The sequence below is a fragment of the Peromyscus maniculatus genome, chromosome 8 (assembly GCF_049852395.1).
Source record: "Peromyscus maniculatus bairdii isolate BWxNUB_F1_BW_parent chromosome 8, HU_Pman_BW_mat_3.1, whole genome shotgun sequence".
NCBI lineage: Eukaryota > Metazoa > Chordata > Mammalia > Rodentia > Cricetidae > Peromyscus > Peromyscus maniculatus.
In genome coordinates this window covers 18,910,177-18,929,397 of record NC_134859.1, presented here as the reverse complement: position 1 = coordinate 18,929,397, position 19,221 = coordinate 18,910,177, and the positions used below count along the sequence as shown (strand labels likewise).

The 19,221-nt window shown below is 43.0% G+C and overlaps 1 protein-coding gene across 1 annotated transcript in view; it reads right to left on the bottom strand.

The window, feature by feature from the left end:
* Positions 1 to 19,221, bottom strand: part of Cramp1 (cramped chromatin regulator 1) — a 64,405-nt gene that overhangs the window by 29,994 nt on the left and 15,190 nt on the right. Inside the window, exons 4-6 of the mRNA XM_006971660.4 lie at positions 11,393 to 11,546; positions 4,056 to 4,139; positions 1,687 to 1,735 (exon numbers count right to left, since the gene is read on the bottom strand). Of these exons, the coding sequence (XP_006971722.1) occupies positions 1,687 to 1,735; positions 4,056 to 4,139; positions 11,393 to 11,546 (287 nt within the window). The remainder of the gene's footprint in view (positions 1 to 1,686; positions 1,736 to 4,055; positions 4,140 to 11,392; positions 11,547 to 19,221) is intronic.

The following is a 19,221-nucleotide window of genomic DNA, read 5'->3' as shown; positions in this document are numbered from 1 at the left end:
CCCTAGCAGTGGGATCAGGTCCTGTCCCTGGCGCATGAGCCTAGTCCCCATGCAGAGATGTCTCACCCAGCTTTGATGCATGTGGAGGAGCTTGGTCCTGCCTCAACTTGATGCCATGCTTTTTGCTGATTCCCATGGGAGGCCTATCTCTTTCTGAACGGAGGAATGTATGGGGGTGGGGGGCGGGGATGTAGAAGGAGGCGGGAAGAGGGAACAGGAAGAGAGGAAGGAAAGAAACTGTGGTTGGTATGTAAAATAAATGAAAAACTTTCATTAAGAAAAGAAAAAAAGAAAGAAAGAAAGAAAGAAAGAAAAAAAGAAAGAAAGAAAGAAAGAAAGAAAGAAAGAAAGAAAGAAAGAAAGAAAGGAAGGAAGGAAGGAAGGAAGGAAGGAAGGAAGGAAGGAAGGAAGGAAGGAAGGAAGGAAAGAAGGAAAGAAAGAAGGAAGGAAGGAAGGAAGGAAGGAAAGAAAGAAAGAAAGAAAGAAAGAAAGAAAGAAAGAAAGAAAGAAAGAAAGAAAGAAAGAAAGAAAGAAAGAAAGAAAAAGCAAGAAAGAAGGCTTACAAATCCAGTCCCAGGAAGGACAAGATCCAAACCCTAGATGCTCACTCCAACATGTATAATGTCTAAAAGTCAAAGTCCAGGTCTGTGGGAGAGAGGCAACAGAAAGTAATAGGGATTTGGGGAGGTCATATCTCAAAAGAGATATAAAAACTGTTTTGCCCACAGTAGCTAGAAGAGTCTGAATGACAAAGCAGACCAAATGTTCAAGGTCGGGGAATGGCCTGGGGGACTTGGAGGGAAAGAGATAGATGGAGGACACAGCTTTCAACAATGGCCCCAAACTAGATAAGGGACCCTCCTCACAAGCGTCTTACAATGTGTCATAGCAGCAGCAACAGAAGCATCAGGAACAGCATGACCCCCAGGACAGAGGGCAGCTATGAAAAGACAGGAAGGAGGTATGACTAAGTATCAACCTTTTAGCCAAGTGAAGATGCAGAGCAAGACACACAACATAGCAACAGGACAGAGAGTGGAACTTCTAGGTAGTGAAATTTATAACCTAGGTACGGGCAAGAAAGCTGATCTCTACCAGGAAAAGTGACAGAGACCTTTGGAAAAACTGAAGAAAAAAAATAAGAAAATGTGCAGAGATATGTTCTCTCTCAAATCAGATTGGTTGGTGGCTGTATCTGTGAGTAACTGTCTTCACTGATGATTGAAGTGTGAGGGCCCAGCCTACTGTGGGCAAAATCATCCCAGGTAGGCCTGGGCTGTATAAGAGGGGTAGCTGAGTACAAGTTAGGTAGCAAGCCAGTTAAGCACCATTCCTCCATGGTTTCAGCCTACTTCCATCAATGATAGACGGTGATCTTAAGTGTAAGTCAAATCAACCGTTCCTCCCCTAAATGGCTATTGGTCATGGTGTCTATCAGAGCAACAGAAAGCAAATTAGAACACTACACAATCTGATGACCTGAGTTCGATATGTACACACCCCACAGTAAGTGACTGCTAAAAGCTGTCCTCTGACCTACACACAAGCACCACAATACACGTCAGCACTCACAAACAATTTGCACAAGAATGAAATTATAAGAAAAAAGAAAATAAAGGAAAACAGCACATATTTCAAGCTCTGTGGCTCAGTAAATGAACAACATACACAGTAACTTGTACTTACCCAACCTGAATGAGTTCATTCAGCTTTGTTGCATTCTTGTCATCCATACCTTTAAGTGTAAAGAAAACTAAATGAGGCCATGGGGTAGTTACAAGTAAACAACCATAAATGCCCAAATTATTGCCTTCCACACAGACTCCAGATCTTGCTAATGAATGCTCTACATCTTAAAGAATCTGCACCTGGAGTAAAGTTGACCAGTACCTTGTCTGTTCCCCACAGCCTCTTCCTAACCATTGTCTCAAGGGTCTAATGTGCTCACTGTACAGGTAACCTCCTCTTCTAGGAATTGTCCCCGATAGTCTGGTACTGCTGAACCACAACTGCCATACTGTCTGAAAACTGCTTCCTTCAGGTATCTCACTGGGTCCTTGCTGATTGTATGTGGACTCTCAGTTATAATCTGAATTGAAAGGCCTACTAAATGACGACTCTAATGCCCTAGTTTCTCTGTCCTCATCACTGTCCTCAAGATGTCTTCACAGGAAAGCAGGAATTACAAAGCTAACACAAGAACCTAGGCTAAGCACCGGGTATGCACTGTAAAATTCTTCAACAGTATTGAGTGACTGAATAATAGCGGGACCTCACTCACAAAACCAGGCAGAGAATCAACAAGAACACAATTATAAAAGCAGCCAGAGATGCAATGTGAACCTGTGAAGACTTAAAGGACTTTCTATGATAGTGCAGGACAGCAACTGGAGAACAGTTGTAAACATGATAAAAGAAGAAGAAGAAAAAAAAAAACAAACAAAAACAAAACCAGTCAAATCAGAATTCTACTCTGACAAACTTCTTTTAAGAATGAAAACAGAGCAGGGCTTGGAGGCACAAGTCTTTAGTCTCAGCACTCAGGAGGCAGAAGCATATGTGAGTTTGAAGGCCAGCCTGGTCTACAGAGTGAATTCCAGGACAGCCAAGGCTACACAGAGAAACCCTGTCTCGAAAAGCCAAAAGAGAATGCAAACAAAAATGAAGGCTTTTCAGATGAACAGTAAGTAAAGAAAGCTCTCACTCTAAAGGGAAGGGCCCTGTTGGAAATGGGTCTTCAGGAAAGGAGGAAGAACACTGGAAGAGGCAAACACAGGCATGGTCTTGCAAGAGCCAGGCACTCCATAGCCCTTAGATGGACACTAACCAACCTCTCCATGTACCACCACTAACACATGAAAAAAATGGAGTACAAAAAAGCTTAAGTCAAGGAGACCCAGCCTTGTGTGAACTGGGACACTGGAGCTCAGATGTGCAGGAGAAGATGGTTAATGAAGAGGAAAGGCAAGGCAAGAACAAGGCTCTGCAGTCCTATGTCTAGCAGGTTCTACATCGAGAGGCTTAGGGGTGATGCCCAAGTGGAGGAGGCCAAACCAATTAGACACGACCTTATGAGACATGTCCTGGAAGAAACAGGAAGAAGGGAGAGGAATGGGCATAAAGTGAGAAGTCCTGGACATCACATCTAGCAGATGCCTGTGCTGGGGTCACAGGCTAGGATGAGGACAAGCAGCCTTGAGGTGGTTAGGCTAGGACCTATGGAGATTCAGCCAGAACTAAGGCTCCTGTCCTATGTTGGCTCAGGTAGGCAGTCATGAAAAAGCAATGCAAGCACTATAGACAAACAGATGGCTTTGCTTATGGGGCAGTAATCCTGGGAAAGAACTTGACTATCACTTGGGGATGTTCTAAAGACTCCGGATATAGGCAGGAAGTTAGCAGGATACAGCACCCTTTGATAGGTTTGATGACCCAGTGCAATCAGGACAGGTGGTATTTAGAAGTGTCTAGTCCAGGGCACAGGGCTAAGGTCTTTAGAGTGTAGTATAAGGATGTACAGTTCAGGAGCTGGAGAGATGGCTCAGAGGTTAAGAACACTGGCTGTTCTTCCAGAGGTCATGAGTTCAATTCCCAGCAACCACATGGTGGCTCACAACCATCTGTAATGAGATCTAGCGCCCTCTTGTGTGCAGACAGAAAAAAACTGTATATGTAATAAATGAATAAATGTATCTTTAAAAAAAAAAAAAACAGAGAGAGAGAGAGAATGAATTATAATTACGATATTCAGTCCATTTGCAATTAGAAAAAATACTTAATTATAAAAAAAAAAAAAAAAGGATGTACAGTTCAATGGCAGTGAGGAAAAAAATGCACCTGTGTGTATAAGTCTATGTGAAAAGCATAAGCAAACATTAATAAATGGTAGACCAGGTGAAGGAACGGTCATTCTATCTTTTTTCAACTTTTCTGTTGTCAAAATAATTTCAACCTAGAAGTTGGAGAGCAAACAGAGGCATTCCTGTGCACTAGAGATCAGTGGTGACGAGGACAACAACCCACTAGGATGATCCAAGAACAGCAGCAGTACTCACAACCCCCGATCTTCTTTCGTAGCTCTCCATAGCAGATAAGACCATAGAGTTCCTGGGATGATTTCTTTAGCCCTCGAGAGAACACTGGAAGATAAAAGGACAGATGTTAGGCATCAGGGACAGAGACATCACAGGGTACAGCCTGTTTGTACAAGAACACTGGAAGCACACTCTCAAGAGGCTGAGACTGATCACATGTGGATAACAGCACCTTGGGCATATAGCTGAACTCGGGAGAAACTGGCAAAAAGCATACAGGAGGAGCAGTGAAATAAATCTACAAAATAAGGGGTGAGGTCTAAATATTATTCCTGACAGGCAGAGCAAATGTCTCCTGCAGAAGAAAATGGCTTGATTGACGAGGAGTGTTCTCAGGGAAAAAGGAGGAAGAGCTGAATAGCCAGCACCATCACACCTCACGGCATAGGTTCCCCAAGTGCAGGCGAACCATCAGCCTGAGCCCTGAGAACTCAGCTTCCCACTTGCCTAGGCCCTCCCCAGGCCATAACAGATATATATATCCAACAAGTCTCTTCCAACATCCATCCTTCTAATGTCACCAATAGGTGCCGGCTTTATAGGAAGAAAACAATTGGGGACATGGCTCAATATGTAACCACAGGATTATTTAGACTTCACAGGCTCCTTTGAGAAGCTGAAATGGACACAAGTTATACTTTTGCCTGCTCCCTCATCTTGTTTCTCAAGTGCTTTAGCCTAGTGCCATCCTGTGTACCACCAGTACACCCAGTACACAGAGAACAGCAGAGCATGCCTGGAGAGCTCAGGGTTCTTGCATCTGGCAAGAGAAGAGTGACCCCTCTGTGGTAGCCACTGTTTTCTGCAGAGACTTTACATTACAGAACACTGAGCAAACCAACAACCGTCGAGGCACTATCAAGGTCATCTCAAAGCAGAGACTTCTTCTAGGCACGAACATTCAGCTGTATACAACAGGAAATGAATACACTAGGGCAATTCTGGAACGTGGCCTAGCTCAAAGCCTCTGCTTTCCCGAAAATATTGGGGCTGACCAATTCTGACGGTTTTCCTGAGGAAAGGAACCGAAGACCATGTCAGACTCTCAAAAGGAATTTAAGATCTAATGGATAACAAAAATGTGGCCCATAGAGCTGGACATGGTGGCACAGGCCTTTAATCCCAGCACTTGGGAGGCAGAGGCAGGCAGATTTCAGAATTCAAGGGCAGCCTGGTCTACAGAGTGAGCTCCAGGACAGAGAAACCCTGTCTTGAAAAGCAAAACAAAACAAAAAAAAGTGGCCCATAAATACAATAAAATGTTATTCAGTTACACTAAAATATAGGTGACCCATAATCATGAAAAAAAAAAAGCCAGGAAAAAGAAAAAGACCATATATGCTATGAGACCATTTGCATGAAACTTCCAAATCAGAAAAATTCAAAGACTGTAGAAAGGTGATTGTAGCAACTGGGGAGGGTCAAAGTCAGTAGGAAGGCTAATGGGTAGGGGACTTCTCCAAGGTAATGAAAATATTTTAGAACTAGACAAAGGCAGTGGTTACAGGACATTATGAATGTAGTTGAGCAATTCCTCAGATGTCTCTCTACCATCTGAGATTCTTCCGTTGAGAATTCTGTTTAGCTCTGTAACCCATTTGCTAATTGGACTGTTAGGTATTTTGATGTATAGTTTCTTGGGTTCTTTATGTGTTTTGGAGATCAGCCCTCTGTCAGATGTGAGGTTGGTGTAGGTCAGCATTTGGTACATTCATAATGTCCTGTAACCACTGCCTTTGTCTAGTTCTAAAATATTTTCATTACCTCGGAGAAGTCCCCTACCCATTAGCCTTCCTACTGACTTTGACCCTCCCCAGTTGCTACAATCACCTTTCTACAGTCTTTGAATTTTTCTGATTTGGAAGTTTCATGCAAATGGTCTCATAGCATATATGGTCTTTTTCTTTTTCCTGGCTTTTTTTTTTTTTCATGATTATGGGTCACCTATATTTTTGTGTAACTGAATAACATTTTATCGTATTTATGGGCCACTTTTTTTTTGTTTTGTTTTGCTCAATTAGTCATCAGGGAAATGCAAATCAAAACGACTCTGAGATACCATCTTACACCTGTCAAAATGGCTAAGATTAAAAAACACTGAGGACAGATTATGTTGGAGAGGATGTGGAGCAGGGGGCACACTCCTCCACTGTTGGTGGGAATGCAAACTTGTACAGCCACTTTGGAAATCAATGTGGCAGTTTCTCAGAAAATTGGGAATCAATCTTCAAGACCCAGCAACACCACTCTTGGGCATATACCCAAGGAATGCTCCATCATACCACAAGGACACATGCTCAACTATGTCCATAGCAGCATTATTCATTATAGCCAGAACCTGGAAACAACCTAGATGCCCCTCAACTGAAGAATGGATTAAGAAAATGTTGTACATATACACAATGGAGTATTACTCAACAGAGAAAAACAATGACACTATGAAATTTGCAGGCAAATGGATGGAACTAGAAAGTATCATCCTGAGTGAGGTAACTCAAACTCAGAAGGACAAACATGGTATATGTACTCACTCATACATAAGTGAATACTAGATGTAAAGCAAAGGTTAACCAGACTGCAACCCACAGCTCCGGGGAGGCTAACTAGCAGGGAGGACCCTAGGAAGGACACATGGATTGCTCAGCAAAGAAGAAACAGATGAGATCTATATGAGGAAACTGGGGGTGAAGGGGGGGTAATGGAGGGCAAGGGATGAGAGATGAGAACATAGGGGAACGGGAAGTTCGAGCTGGAACAGGGACAGAGTAGAAAAGCAAGGAAAGAGATACCATGATAAATGAAGACATCAAGGGAATAGGGAGATACAGGGTGCTAGGGAAGTTCCCAGGAATCCACAAGGATGACCCCACCTTAACTACCGGCAATAGTTGAAAGGGTACCTAAACTGGCCTACTCTGATGATCAGATGGATAAATACCCTAACTGTCATCATAGAACCCTCATCCAGTGACTGATGGAAGCAGATGCAGAGATTCACTGCCAGGCGCCAGGCTGACCTCCAGGAGTCCAATTGATGAGAGAGAGGAAGGATTCTATGAGCAAGGGACATCGAGATCATGATGGGAAAATGTACAGAGACAGCCAGCCAAACTAGTGGAAATGCTTGAATTGTGGACCAATAGCTGAGGAGCCCCCATGGTACTGGACTAGGCCCTCTGGATAGGCGAGACAGTTGTTTAGCTTGAACTGTTTAGGGGGCCCCAGGCAGTGGGATCGGGACCTGTCTCTGGTGCATGAGCCAGATTTTTGGAGCCTAGCGCCTATGGTAAGACACCTTGTGCAGCCTTGGTGCAGGGTGGAGGGGCTAAGACCTGCCTCAGTTGAGTGTGCTAAACTCTGCTGACTCCCCATGGGAGACCTTGCCTTGGAGGAGGTAGGAATGGGTGGGGTTGGGGGGGAAAGCTGGGGCAGGAGGAGGGAGATGAGGGGAATCTGTGGTTGGTATGTAAAATGAATAAAAAAAACTCATAATAATGATGATGATGATGATGATGATGATGATGATGAAGGGTAAGTTTTAGGATATGTGGACCATATTGCAACAAAAAATATTTTTTAACAAATTTACTATTTGAAATATCAAAGGAAAAAAGGCCCCACAAACACACCAAAAAAAGACTAGTGGTGGTGGTGCAAACCTTTAATCCCAGCACAGGAGGAAGGGTGGGGGCTAAGTAGAGGGGTTGGGGGGCAGGAGGCAAAAAGTGGACCTCTGAGTTTCAGGCCAGCAAGGTCTACAGAGCTAGTTCCAGAATAGCCAGGGCTACACAGAGAAACTCTGACTTAAAAAAAAAACAGCAACAACAAAAAAATGAAAGAGAATAGCATCAAATAAAAAAGTGTAGAAAAATAGCTGAATGCTGTGGATATTACTCTATATAAATAAAACACTGATGGCCAGTGACCAGACAGGAAGTATAGGCGGGACAAAGAGAGAGGAGAATTGGGGAAACAGGAAGGAGGGAGGGACACTGCAGCCACTGCCAGGACAAGCAGCATGTAAAGACGCCAGTAAGCCACCAGCCACGTGGCAAGGTATAGATTTATAAAAATGGGTTAATTTAAGATATAAGAACAGTTAGCAAGAATCCTGCCACACCATACAGTTTATAAGTAATATGAGTGTCTGAGTGATTATTTTATACGTGGACTGTGGGACTTCGGGGTTTGGTGGAACCTGGAGAGAAGCCCTCCAGCAACAGCTGAAGGCTGGAGAGTAGGAACCCCAGGGAGAAAAAAGGTCCCCAGGCACAGTGTTTTCCTGTGTTCCTTCACAAGGAGTGTTGGGCTAGTGTATATACTGGTACAAGCTCAGAGCTTTCCTTTGAGAACATCAAGTCTGCTGGAAGAAAATCCAAATGTGACAGTAGATAATAGCAGAAAGGTAGGCATGTAGTCACTACTTTCTTTCCACACACATCAGAAGCAACATTCAGGGACCTGTTTTCTGTGTGGAAATAATATAGGACTGTAAGACTACTAAAATTTCAGATGAAGCACACAGAGGCCAGAGCACGGAGCTGCGATAAGAGGGAGTTATACTTCCAGTGATGACCTGCCTTGGCAAGTACCCAGTCGTGGTCATCCCAGACACCAGGACACAACACACGCCCTTCTCACTTCTGCTTTGGCTCTTTCTTAGCGATGCTAAAGGATTCAGACAAGCCTCCTGATAACCCAAGGATAGAGCACTTTTTCTGTAAATTCAACAGACTGCTTGAAATACAAGGAATTTGCTCTGCATGATGCAACATAACAGCACACAAGGCCCCTGGGCAATTCAAAACACACTAGTGACCCCTGACCTGAGGTTCCCCAGGTGCTAAAGCCAGCTGTAAAGGTTGGCCAGTGTCAAGGTGCCTGGCTGCTGGCTGCATGTGTCCAATGACGGCCCATCAGAACCTTGGGAGATCCATAATCAAATTTAAAAAAGGCTGTTTCTAACCAGGCGGTGGTGACACACACCTTTAATCCCAGCACTGGGAGGTAGAGGCAGGTGGATGCCTGAGTTCGAGGCCAGCCTGGTCTACAGACTGAATTCCAGGACAGCCAGGATGATTACACAGAGAAACCCTTTCTTGAAAAACCAAAAAAAAAAAAAAAGCCCTTCATGTGTGATAACTGTGCCGTCAACAGGACGGAGGCATGATCCTACAATGTGTTGAAGCCTCTATCCCTCACAACTGATGGCGCCAGAGAGCTAAAGGAATGATGCTGCCAGGAGCCTGAGAAACTTGGGGTCAGCAGGCGGTTCTACAGAGAAAGGGAACAGAAAAGAAACGTCAGCTTTATATACTTTGCGATACTAACCCATGAAAAAAATCTCAGACTTAGCAGACCCTGGGAAGGAACATCTGTGTCTCAGGGCCATGGACGGCACCCAAGTTTGTACCATCCACAAGGCCTGAAGGTAGAGCTTGGTAAACAAACCAGACACAATCATCTCATCAGGTATATAACTTGATCCACAGCAGTCTTTCAACCCTAACTCATTAGTCATCTTCTCACTGGGGAGACTTTAAGAGCAGCTGGAACAAACCCTTTGCCTTGGAATGATTTTCAGAATTTACTGTGAGCTCCAACAAGACAAGAAAAAGTGCATGAACAGTGCATGAACAGAAGGAGGAGGTGGCTAAAGTTTCACAGGGAGAGACAGGTGATTAGACTATGGACTGCAACACAGAGGATCAGAGTACTGGCAAGGCCAGCATCCATCCCAGCAGACCAGAACAATTCAGGCTTTCTTGTGCACCCACAGCTCAACTTATCTCAATGCCCAAACTCATAGGGGCACCCAGAACCTTTGCTGTGAGGCAGTTTCCTTCCAGGTAAAAACCTTCCTCCATCTTGATGGGAAACTTCTTATTTTTTTAATTTAAAGATATTTATTTATTTATTTATTTATTTATTTATTTATTTATTTATTTATTTATTTATTTATTTATTATGTATGCAGTGTTCTGTTTGCATGTATACCTGCAGGACAGAAGAGGGAGCCAGATCTCATTACAGATGGTTGTGAGCCACCATATGGTGCTGGGAATTGAACTCAGGACCTCTGGAAGAACAGCCAGTGTTCTTAACCTCTGAGCCATCTCTCCAGCCCCGATGGGAAACTTCTTGAGACATAGGATATAAAGAGAAAGTGAACGATCATATAGAACAGTATGTTTACAACAGTATCTTTTAGGGAAAGGTAAAATACTTCCTACAGGGAAGGTCCATTAAGACAGGAAGTAATGGGTTGGAGAGATGGCTCAGCACTTAAGAGCATTGACTGCTCTTCCAGAGGACCTGGGGTTCAATTCCCAGCACCAACATGGTGGCTAACACCTGTCTGTAACTTCAGTTCCAGGGCTTCTGACCCCCTCACATAGATATGCATGCAAGCAAAACATCATTGCACATTAAAAAAAAAAAAAAGAGAGAGAGAAAGGAAGTAAACAACTCAAAATAGCTCTAGCAAGTACCTGAAATTGACCAGATTTACTAGGCTAGACTCCCTCTGCAAGAGTGTATAAGCAGTAAAGACTATTAAGAATTATTCTCAGTCTAATCAAACTGTAAAGAACTCTCAGGAAAGCCAGATGCCTAGAAGAATTAGAGATCAACAAAACTGCCTGTAAGAGGCTCAGACCAACTGAACCACCTTGGAAGACCACTTTTCCAACCTGTTGGGTTGACTGAAGGCTGTGCAGTGTGCTCCAGGATTCCAGCTTTGGTGAGCTGTCACACCTACTGGTGTGGGCTTGGGTGATGCAGCCATCAGTCAATTCTGCTACTGTAAGTAACCCTTGAGTCATACTCCTGGAAGTAGTGCCCAAAAAATTCACTGGTCCACCAAACTGGAGTTTAGTGGTATTGGTATTTTGGTCTTGTCTGTCATAGGCTCCCCGTCTGGGATGAGTAGATGTTTGTGGTGTTTTACTTCCCAGGAAAAGTCTGTCATCCAATACTCCTGCGTGCGCGCACACACACACACACACACACACACACACACACACACACACACACACACACATACACACACACTGGAACACAGAAAACACAACTCAAACAGTAGTAAGGTTCCTGTAACAGAGGTGCAAGCAACTTCCTCACAATTAAGTTTGACCAACAGGCTCTGGGTATGCCACCAACCATAGCACTAGAAGGCACGTCCAGTAGTGAGCCGCTGAGTGAGGATGGTGTCATAAAGAGTGGGCGATGGGTGTTTGCCTGAAAAGAAGCAACCATGCCTGGTGGTCTCCCAGAGCCCGAGTCTGGGGCACACTCACCATTGTCAAAGTCAATGTACTTGGTGATCTTGTGCCAGGTGCGGTAGTAGAAATGGCGAACCTGCTCTTTGTTCTTCACCATGCTTGCAGGTTTGCCTTTCTTCTTGTATTTTAGAGCAATGTTGTTCTGAATGGCTTCAAAGTCTTTTCCATGCTAGAAAACAAAAAGTCCACAATAAAAGCACAGTGGTTAAAATAAAAACTTTTTTTTTGTATGATGTAGGCATCATCAAGACTCAAAAAGGAACCAACTATGCACAAGAAGGCTGTCCTTCAAGGTGCTTCTGCACATATAAACTCCAACTTTGCTTCCTCAAGTTTTGTTTTGTTTTTTTTCCAAGACAGGGTTTCTGTGTAGTTTTGGTGCCTGTCCTATAACTCACTTGGTAGCCCAGGCTGGCCTGGAACTCACAGAGATCCACCTGCCTCTGCTTCCCGAGTGCTGGGATTAAAGGTGCATGCCACCACCACCCAGCAGAATCTCAAGTTTTAATTAGAATAAAGCAGCACTAGAACTCAGGGACAGAACTATCCCTGCCCATGGACACCAAGGTAAGGATTTTGCCATTTTTTTTAGTGTACCCTCAAAAGTTCAGGTATTGTAGATGTGATGGCATTAAAAGGCAAGCATGCGAGAGGTAATTAGCTATGAAAGGTTCTTCCTTTCATAATAAGGTGACAATAAGGCCCTTATAATAGGAGCTTCAGGAAGCATTCCAATAACTTGCCCTTCTGCCATGAGAGGACACAGCATTTCTCCTTGTTCACAAGATGTAAAAATGAGGTGCCACTATGGGCTAGGGATATAGTTCAGTCACAGAGCACATACAGGCCTGGGTTCAGTCTCTACTGGGGAGAGGAGAGAGATTTCAGTTTTTTATAAACTGCCCAATGCATGTTGTGACAGCATCAAACAAACTAAAATAGCAAGCAAGGCATAAAACTTATCATTGGGACAAACAGCTTCATCCTGGGTAGCCCTTGGGGGACCATGAGATTGTGATCCACATAATAAAGTAGGTGCCACGAATCCACATGTACACATAAGAGATGTGACAAAAAACCTGGGAGAAGAAGGAAAGGCCCCTCTTAAAGAGACCTGGAACTCCCTTACATGAAACAATGGGAACGGGACTCACTGGCAAATCCCACAGTGGCCGCTGTGTCAGGCAAGCAGCAGCCAGGCTGTTTAAACCAATGTCAAAAGGAAGGATGGAAAATGTGGTATTTGCTGTCTTGATACCCAGAATGGCCTGGAAGGTCCCACATGAAAAGAGTGGCCCAGGCTGGTGTCACAACTGGGGCAGATCTCATGTAAAACTGGGCTAGCTATATTAAGGACCCATCGCTGACAGGGAATTTTGTTTTAGGTTTTGGGGAGTCTTATTGCTTTGGGGCTTTGGTGTATGTACATATGTACATAGGAGTGCATGCACCACAGTACAAAGGTGGAAGTTAGAGATGACCTGCGGGAGTCAAGTCTTCTCCTTTTACTATGTGAGTCCTGGGGGTCGAGCCAGGTGGTCAGGCATGATGACAAACACCTTGACATGTTGGGCTACCTCACTGGCTCTTTGTAATATTTTTAAAGTCTGAAATAGTTTCAAAATGAAAAGTTAAATTAATTTAAATTAAAACTTACTCATTGCTTTAAAAAACAGGATTCAGATACTCAAAGTTAAGCTAGGTGGATGGGGAACTGAAGGTCAGGCCTAGGCAACAGATTGAGACCCAATCTTGTAAAAAGGAAAATAACATAGGCACCTAATCATGCAAAGGTAAAGCTGGGTCTAAAATACCTTCCTGTGTCTAGCTGGGAGGCTAACTCCTCAGCAACTGTTAACTTGAACAGGAAACAGATACAGACAACCTCACTGCCCTGAGGCCTGACTGCCTCATTTTATGACTTCTGAATCTGTATTCTCAAACTACACTGTGGGACTTCAGTATGTGCCCTACAATCACCCTGCATGTGTCTGCTGTAAGCCATTGAAGGGTAGGGTACTTTGAGAAGCACATCAGAGACAAAGCCTCCACAGTTCTCAATGCAGTAAATTAAGAATAGTATGGTTAAAAAGATTAATTATTTAAAAAAAAATGAAAACGCACTTGTAGGCTCTATATAGAAACACTACTGAAACCAAAGAGACTTAGCCAAGGTCCAAGGTGCCTTCCAGTCAGGGCATAGCCACCTGCCCACCTTTGCTCACTTCTAGCAATCGGATTAGAACTCACTTCTAGCCACAGAGTGGAGTCTAGATGACCCATCACTTGAAAAAGCAATCTGAGTTCAGGCCCAAAATTGTCCTCACGAAAGTTGGAGATGTGGGTATCTTAAGCAAGAAAGAAGAAATAGACTGAAGTCCAGGACAAAGACAGAAGCAGAGTCGCCACCTGCACCCTCAGGGCCAGAACCAGCACCCAGGTTCCTCTGCCAGGAGTGTGGCCCTAAGCTGGATCTCCACCGGTGGGGAATAAGTCAGACTAGGTTCCTCAAAAAGGTAGTGAGAGTGTGCAAATCTACTCAGTCGAGGAATGCCATGCCTGGCATGCACAAAGGTTTCATTCTCAGCATTTTTATACAGTTATATGTGTACACGTGAGCGCATGCACACATTAACAAATATTACAGAGCCGGGTGGTGGTGGCGCACACCTTTAATCCCAGCACTCGGGAGCTAGAGGCAGGCAGATCTCTCTGAGTTCAAGGTCAGCCTGGGCTCCAGAGTGAGTTCCAGGCCAGGTGCCAAAGCTACACAGAAAAACACTGTCTCGGAAAAAAAAAAAAAAAAAAAATTACAGAGACAATTTTCAGAACAGACGTTTATGCTCAGCTATCAATAATCCCACCAATTGCCCACACTTGCCCTACACTGGCCAAACAGACACCAAGGTCTCACCAGGGTCTTTTAGTCAGAACTCAAACGAGACATAAGGCATACATATACACTCTTGTACTTGTTATTTTTTGTCAACTTGATACCAACTAGAGTCACCTGGGAAGAGGCACCCTCAAATTGCCTCCATTGTACTGGCCTGTGGGGCATTTTCTTGATAAATGACTGACGTGGAAGAGTCCAACCTATAGGCAGTGCTTCCCCTGGGCAGACCATCCCAGATTGTATAAAAAGAATGCTAGCTGAGCAAGCTCTGGGAAGTTAAGCCAGGAAGCAGTGTTCCTCTACGGTTTCTGCTTCCAGGTTCCTGTCTAAGTTCCTATCGGGACTTCAAAGTCTCAGTGATAGTTTATGACCTGGCAGTTGCAAACCCTTTCCTCCTCAAGTTGTTTTTTGGTCAGGGTGTTTATTAGAGCAACAGCAACCAAACTTGAATAACTCTCTTTCCCTCTCTTCCTCTCCCTGTATCAACCGTAGAAAACATTAATAATATTATTACTAATCAAGGATTTTAGGAGACCTAAAAATGTACTAGAATATTATTTTAAGATGTGTTACATTTGTTTGTGCTGTGGAACATTTGTTTAATGATGCAAAAATGTGTTACATCCTTTTATGTTGCATCTGTTTTAACTCTGTGAGGCTGTATTACTTTGCCTGTGTAAAACACCTGATTGTCTAATAAAGAGCTGAACGGTCAATAGCAAGGCAGGAGAAAGGATAGGTAGGCTGAAAAACTAAATAGGAGGAGAAAGAAGAGAGATGAAGGAGTGAGATGAGGAGGACGCAAGGAGCTAGCCACCCAGCTACACAATGGAGTAAGAAAGAAAGTAAGATATACAGAAACAGAAAAAGGTAAAAACCCAGAGGCAAAAGGTAGATGGGATAATTTAAAGTTAAAAGCTGGCAAGAAACAAGCCAAGCTATGGCCAGACATTTATAATTAAGAATAAGCCTCCATGTGTAATTTATTTGAGTGGTGGGGCCCCCAAAAGAGCCAAAAGAACAAAGACAGCCAACTACATTTTAGTGTACCAACATGGGGCTCTCAAATTTGCATGTAGGACCTAAGAAAGCTGGGAGAGAGGGGGGGGGCGGGGGGGGGGGGCGGGACATAGCTCTTTTAAGAGGCACTGATGTTCAGCCAGCAGTGCTAAATAGAAACTAAAAACGGCAAGCTAAGTAAAAACTGCTTGTCACAACCCAGGTACCAGCTTCCTATAGCTGGTTGAATGCAGTTCCTGGTCATGCACCTCCAACCTGGCTGCAAGTTTTAGGCTTGGCTTTCATGACTCAAGAAGCAGATGGAGCCAGCCACCAAAGCCTTACAGAAGTCTGTGCCACTTAGTAGTTTGAAGTTTGCTCACATGGTCAAAAAAGACTAGAGATACACAGTAAAAGAGGTTCAGATGGAAAAAACCTCTAAACAGGTTACAGTGTGTTTAACAATGTATGTAGGCTTAAGAAAGGAAAAAGGATATAGTCATAGGAAAAAAATGAATAGTTTAAAAATAAAGTCTTTAAAGAGAGAAGTAATAATTAAAAATAAGCTATGTACACAGGGAGTCTGGATCCTGTATAGTGTTGTGTTGATTTTGAATTTTTTTGATAACTGATGAGGGAGAGACAGCTGCTGGGAGACATGGGATTGTGAGCAGGATTGCAGGATTGAGCCAATCTAGATACTTTAGGGCTACCTTAACTTTAAAGTGGAAGCAGAAAAATATATTTGTCAAATGTAAATGAAAACTATGTTGGAGTTTTGTTCCCACAGGAAACGAAAGGCTGGATTCCTTTCAGTAATGATATTGATCAGGTTTGATCAGGGAAGACATCCTGAATCTTGACAGGTGATATCTATCAACAAAGATTGTAGCTGGTCTTCCCAGGACTTGGCCATTATCTCAAATTTTCTCTCTGGGACCCTAAAGATACTTTGTCCACAGACAGCAGGAAGCAGTTTGGGGAACACGATGACCACATGCCCAAGAGATGGGGTTGGTCGTCTTTAGATATATGGTGAGTTATGGATGTTTGTTGTCATTTAGGGAAATGTAAGAATATACGATAAAAAGACAACTATTAATCTCAGATACTTCCATTGGCAAGGATTTTGGAATATTGATACAAATTTAAGGTAATTTTTTTTTTTTTTTTTTTTTTTTTGGTTTTTCGAGACAGGGTTTCTCTGTGTAGCTTTGGAGCCTGTCCTAGAACTCACTCTGTAGCCCAGGCTGGCCTCAGACTCAGAGATCCACCTGCCTTTGCCTCCCGAGTGCTGGGATTAAAGGCATGCGCCACCACCGCCCAGCTAAGGTAATGTTTGTTACAATACACTATGTTTCTACTCTTGTTTATTGAAAATGTTTTGTTGGGTTTGGGGATTTAGCTTAGTGGTAGAGTGCTTGCCTAGCAAGCACAAGGCCCTGGGTTTGGGCGGGGGGGGGGGGGGGGGGGGGGATGTTTTGTTAACCTAAAGATTTTCATGACAATGAGACACATCTGTTCCTGGCAGCACCAATTTACTTCATAGATGATGGGCATTGAAGAAACTCCTTATGGAGTTTGCTTTCACTGTGGCAAGGTTAGCCACTGAGCAAAGAAATTCCTCTTGCCTTTGACTGCTGACAATGTGTTGTGCAGCCTAGACATTCAAGACACACAGGAAAAAAACGGTTGAGCTTTGCCAAAACAATGCAAGACAGTCCTTCAAAATTCTTGATTCACAGAAGAGTATGTCAGATATGCTATAGGACAGAGAGGAAAGTAACTGACAAACTTTGCCAATACAAGGCAGAACAGTCCTTCAGATTTCCTGCTTCACTAAAAAGTCTGCCAGATATTCTAGGCCTGTAGGCTAAAGATGGATGCCCCAACGTTTCAGAGGAACTTTGGGTAACTATGCAAGCAGCCAAATGTCTCTGTTGTAAGATAATATTACATCCTTCTGGGTCTTTGATAGAGTTGAAAACTAGATAGTTATAGTTGCAGTTTTCCTTAGTTATGATAAAAAGTAAATTAGGTGTAAAACTTTAGATTCACTAAGATAGGATAGATAATGGAGTATTTTCTTTAAATTTGCCAGCCACAAATGAACTGGACATTATGAATGTACTCCTTACTTGATAATTGTTATTGTATATAGTCTTACTATGTTTAAGTTAAAACCTTTCTTTTTATTTAGACAAAATGGGGGAAATGGAGAACAATATTATTTTAAGATGTGTTACATTTGTTTGTGCTGTGGAACATTTGGTTAATGATACAAAGATGTGTTGCATCTTTTATGTTACATTTGTTTAATTCTGTGAAGCTGTGTTACTTTGCTTGTCTAAAGCACTTGAAGTTCTAATAAAAACTGAACAGCCAATAACAAGGCAGGAGAAAGGATAGTCAGGGATGGCAGGCAGAGAGAATAGGAGAAATCTGAGAGGAGAGAAGGGAAGGAAAAAAAAAAAATGAGTAGCTGGAGAAGGAGCAGGACATTAGGGGCCAGCCACCCAGCTACACAGCAAGCCACGAAGTAAGAAATAATGAAAGATATACAGAAATGGAGAAAGGTAAAAGCCCAAAGGCAAAAGCTAGACAGGATAATTCAAGTTAAGGAAAGCTGCCTAAAAACAAGCCAAGCTAAAGCCAGACATTTATAATTAAGTGTGTGATTTATTTGGGAGCTGGGTGGTGGTCACCCCAAAAGAGCAAAAAAAAACAAAACAAAACAAAAAAAAACCCAAACAGTAGTAGATGGAATAATTAATAATTTAAGTTAAGAAAAGCTGGCAAGAAACAACCCAAGCTAAGGCCGGGTATTTATAATTAAAAATAAGCCTCTGTGTGGTATTTATGAGGAAGGTGGGTGGTGGGCCCCCAATAGACCAAAAAAAATAAAAAGTTGAAAGCGTAAGAGTCAAAAACAAAACAATTACATAAAAACACATGCCTGGCTGGTAGAAAAGGAAACAAGAAGGCTAACCCAACTGGAGGCTCTGTGCATCTGAAGAATGGCAGAGGGTCTTCTTACCAAGACAACCTTTCCTCACTGCTTTTAATCAACAACCACATCTCACACTTCACTTTCTGCAGCTGGATGACCAGATCACCTTGCAGAGCTCAGTCTCCAGGAAGGAAGGAAAACATCATAGTAGCTACAGTTTTTAACAGTTGCACACTCTTACAACCCATCAGAAATCAAAAGTCTTTTATGCCTGACAGCAAGGTATAATCTATACAGATGGAGCCTGTGCTTTATTGTAACTCTGAAAAGAAAAAAGAGCCCTTTCATATCTGTTTGAATGACTTTGCAACTACCCTAACAAGTCTAATATGCACCGATTTCATTCTTCCTATGGATAACAAGGACCAAATCATGTGACATGTCAGTCACACCAACCTGGATAGGGCAGAACTTGGCCTATCAGCCACAGGAAGGAACAATACCAGCCATAGGAATATAATGAAACCAAGTCTGTAGCCCATTAGAAGTTTCTCCTTTTCTAATTTTCTGTAAATACTTCATGATCTAAATTCCCAGGCCTCATTTTTGTGTTGAGCTTGTCCTTCCTGGACTTGGCAAGGTGTATCCATCTCTCCAGTGAATTAACTATTAAGAGGACAAGGCTCACTGATTAAGTCAACATGCCAAAGAAGTCATCTAAAATAAGGAATGCAAACAAAGATGTTGACTACAGTGTTAGTTACAATAACAGAATTTGTAAGGAATAAAAATAATAAAAATAATAAACAAGAATGGATAAATAGGCTGGGAATCAGCCAGGTAGTAAATTCCTAGTTTAGCATGCACAAGACCCTGGAGATGGACACACGAAGATACACAGACACACACGCACATGCCCAAGGGACACATCTACTGCAACCACTCAACTCTATTACTCGATGTTGTTGTTTGTTTTTTGCTCTTTTGGGGGCCCACCAC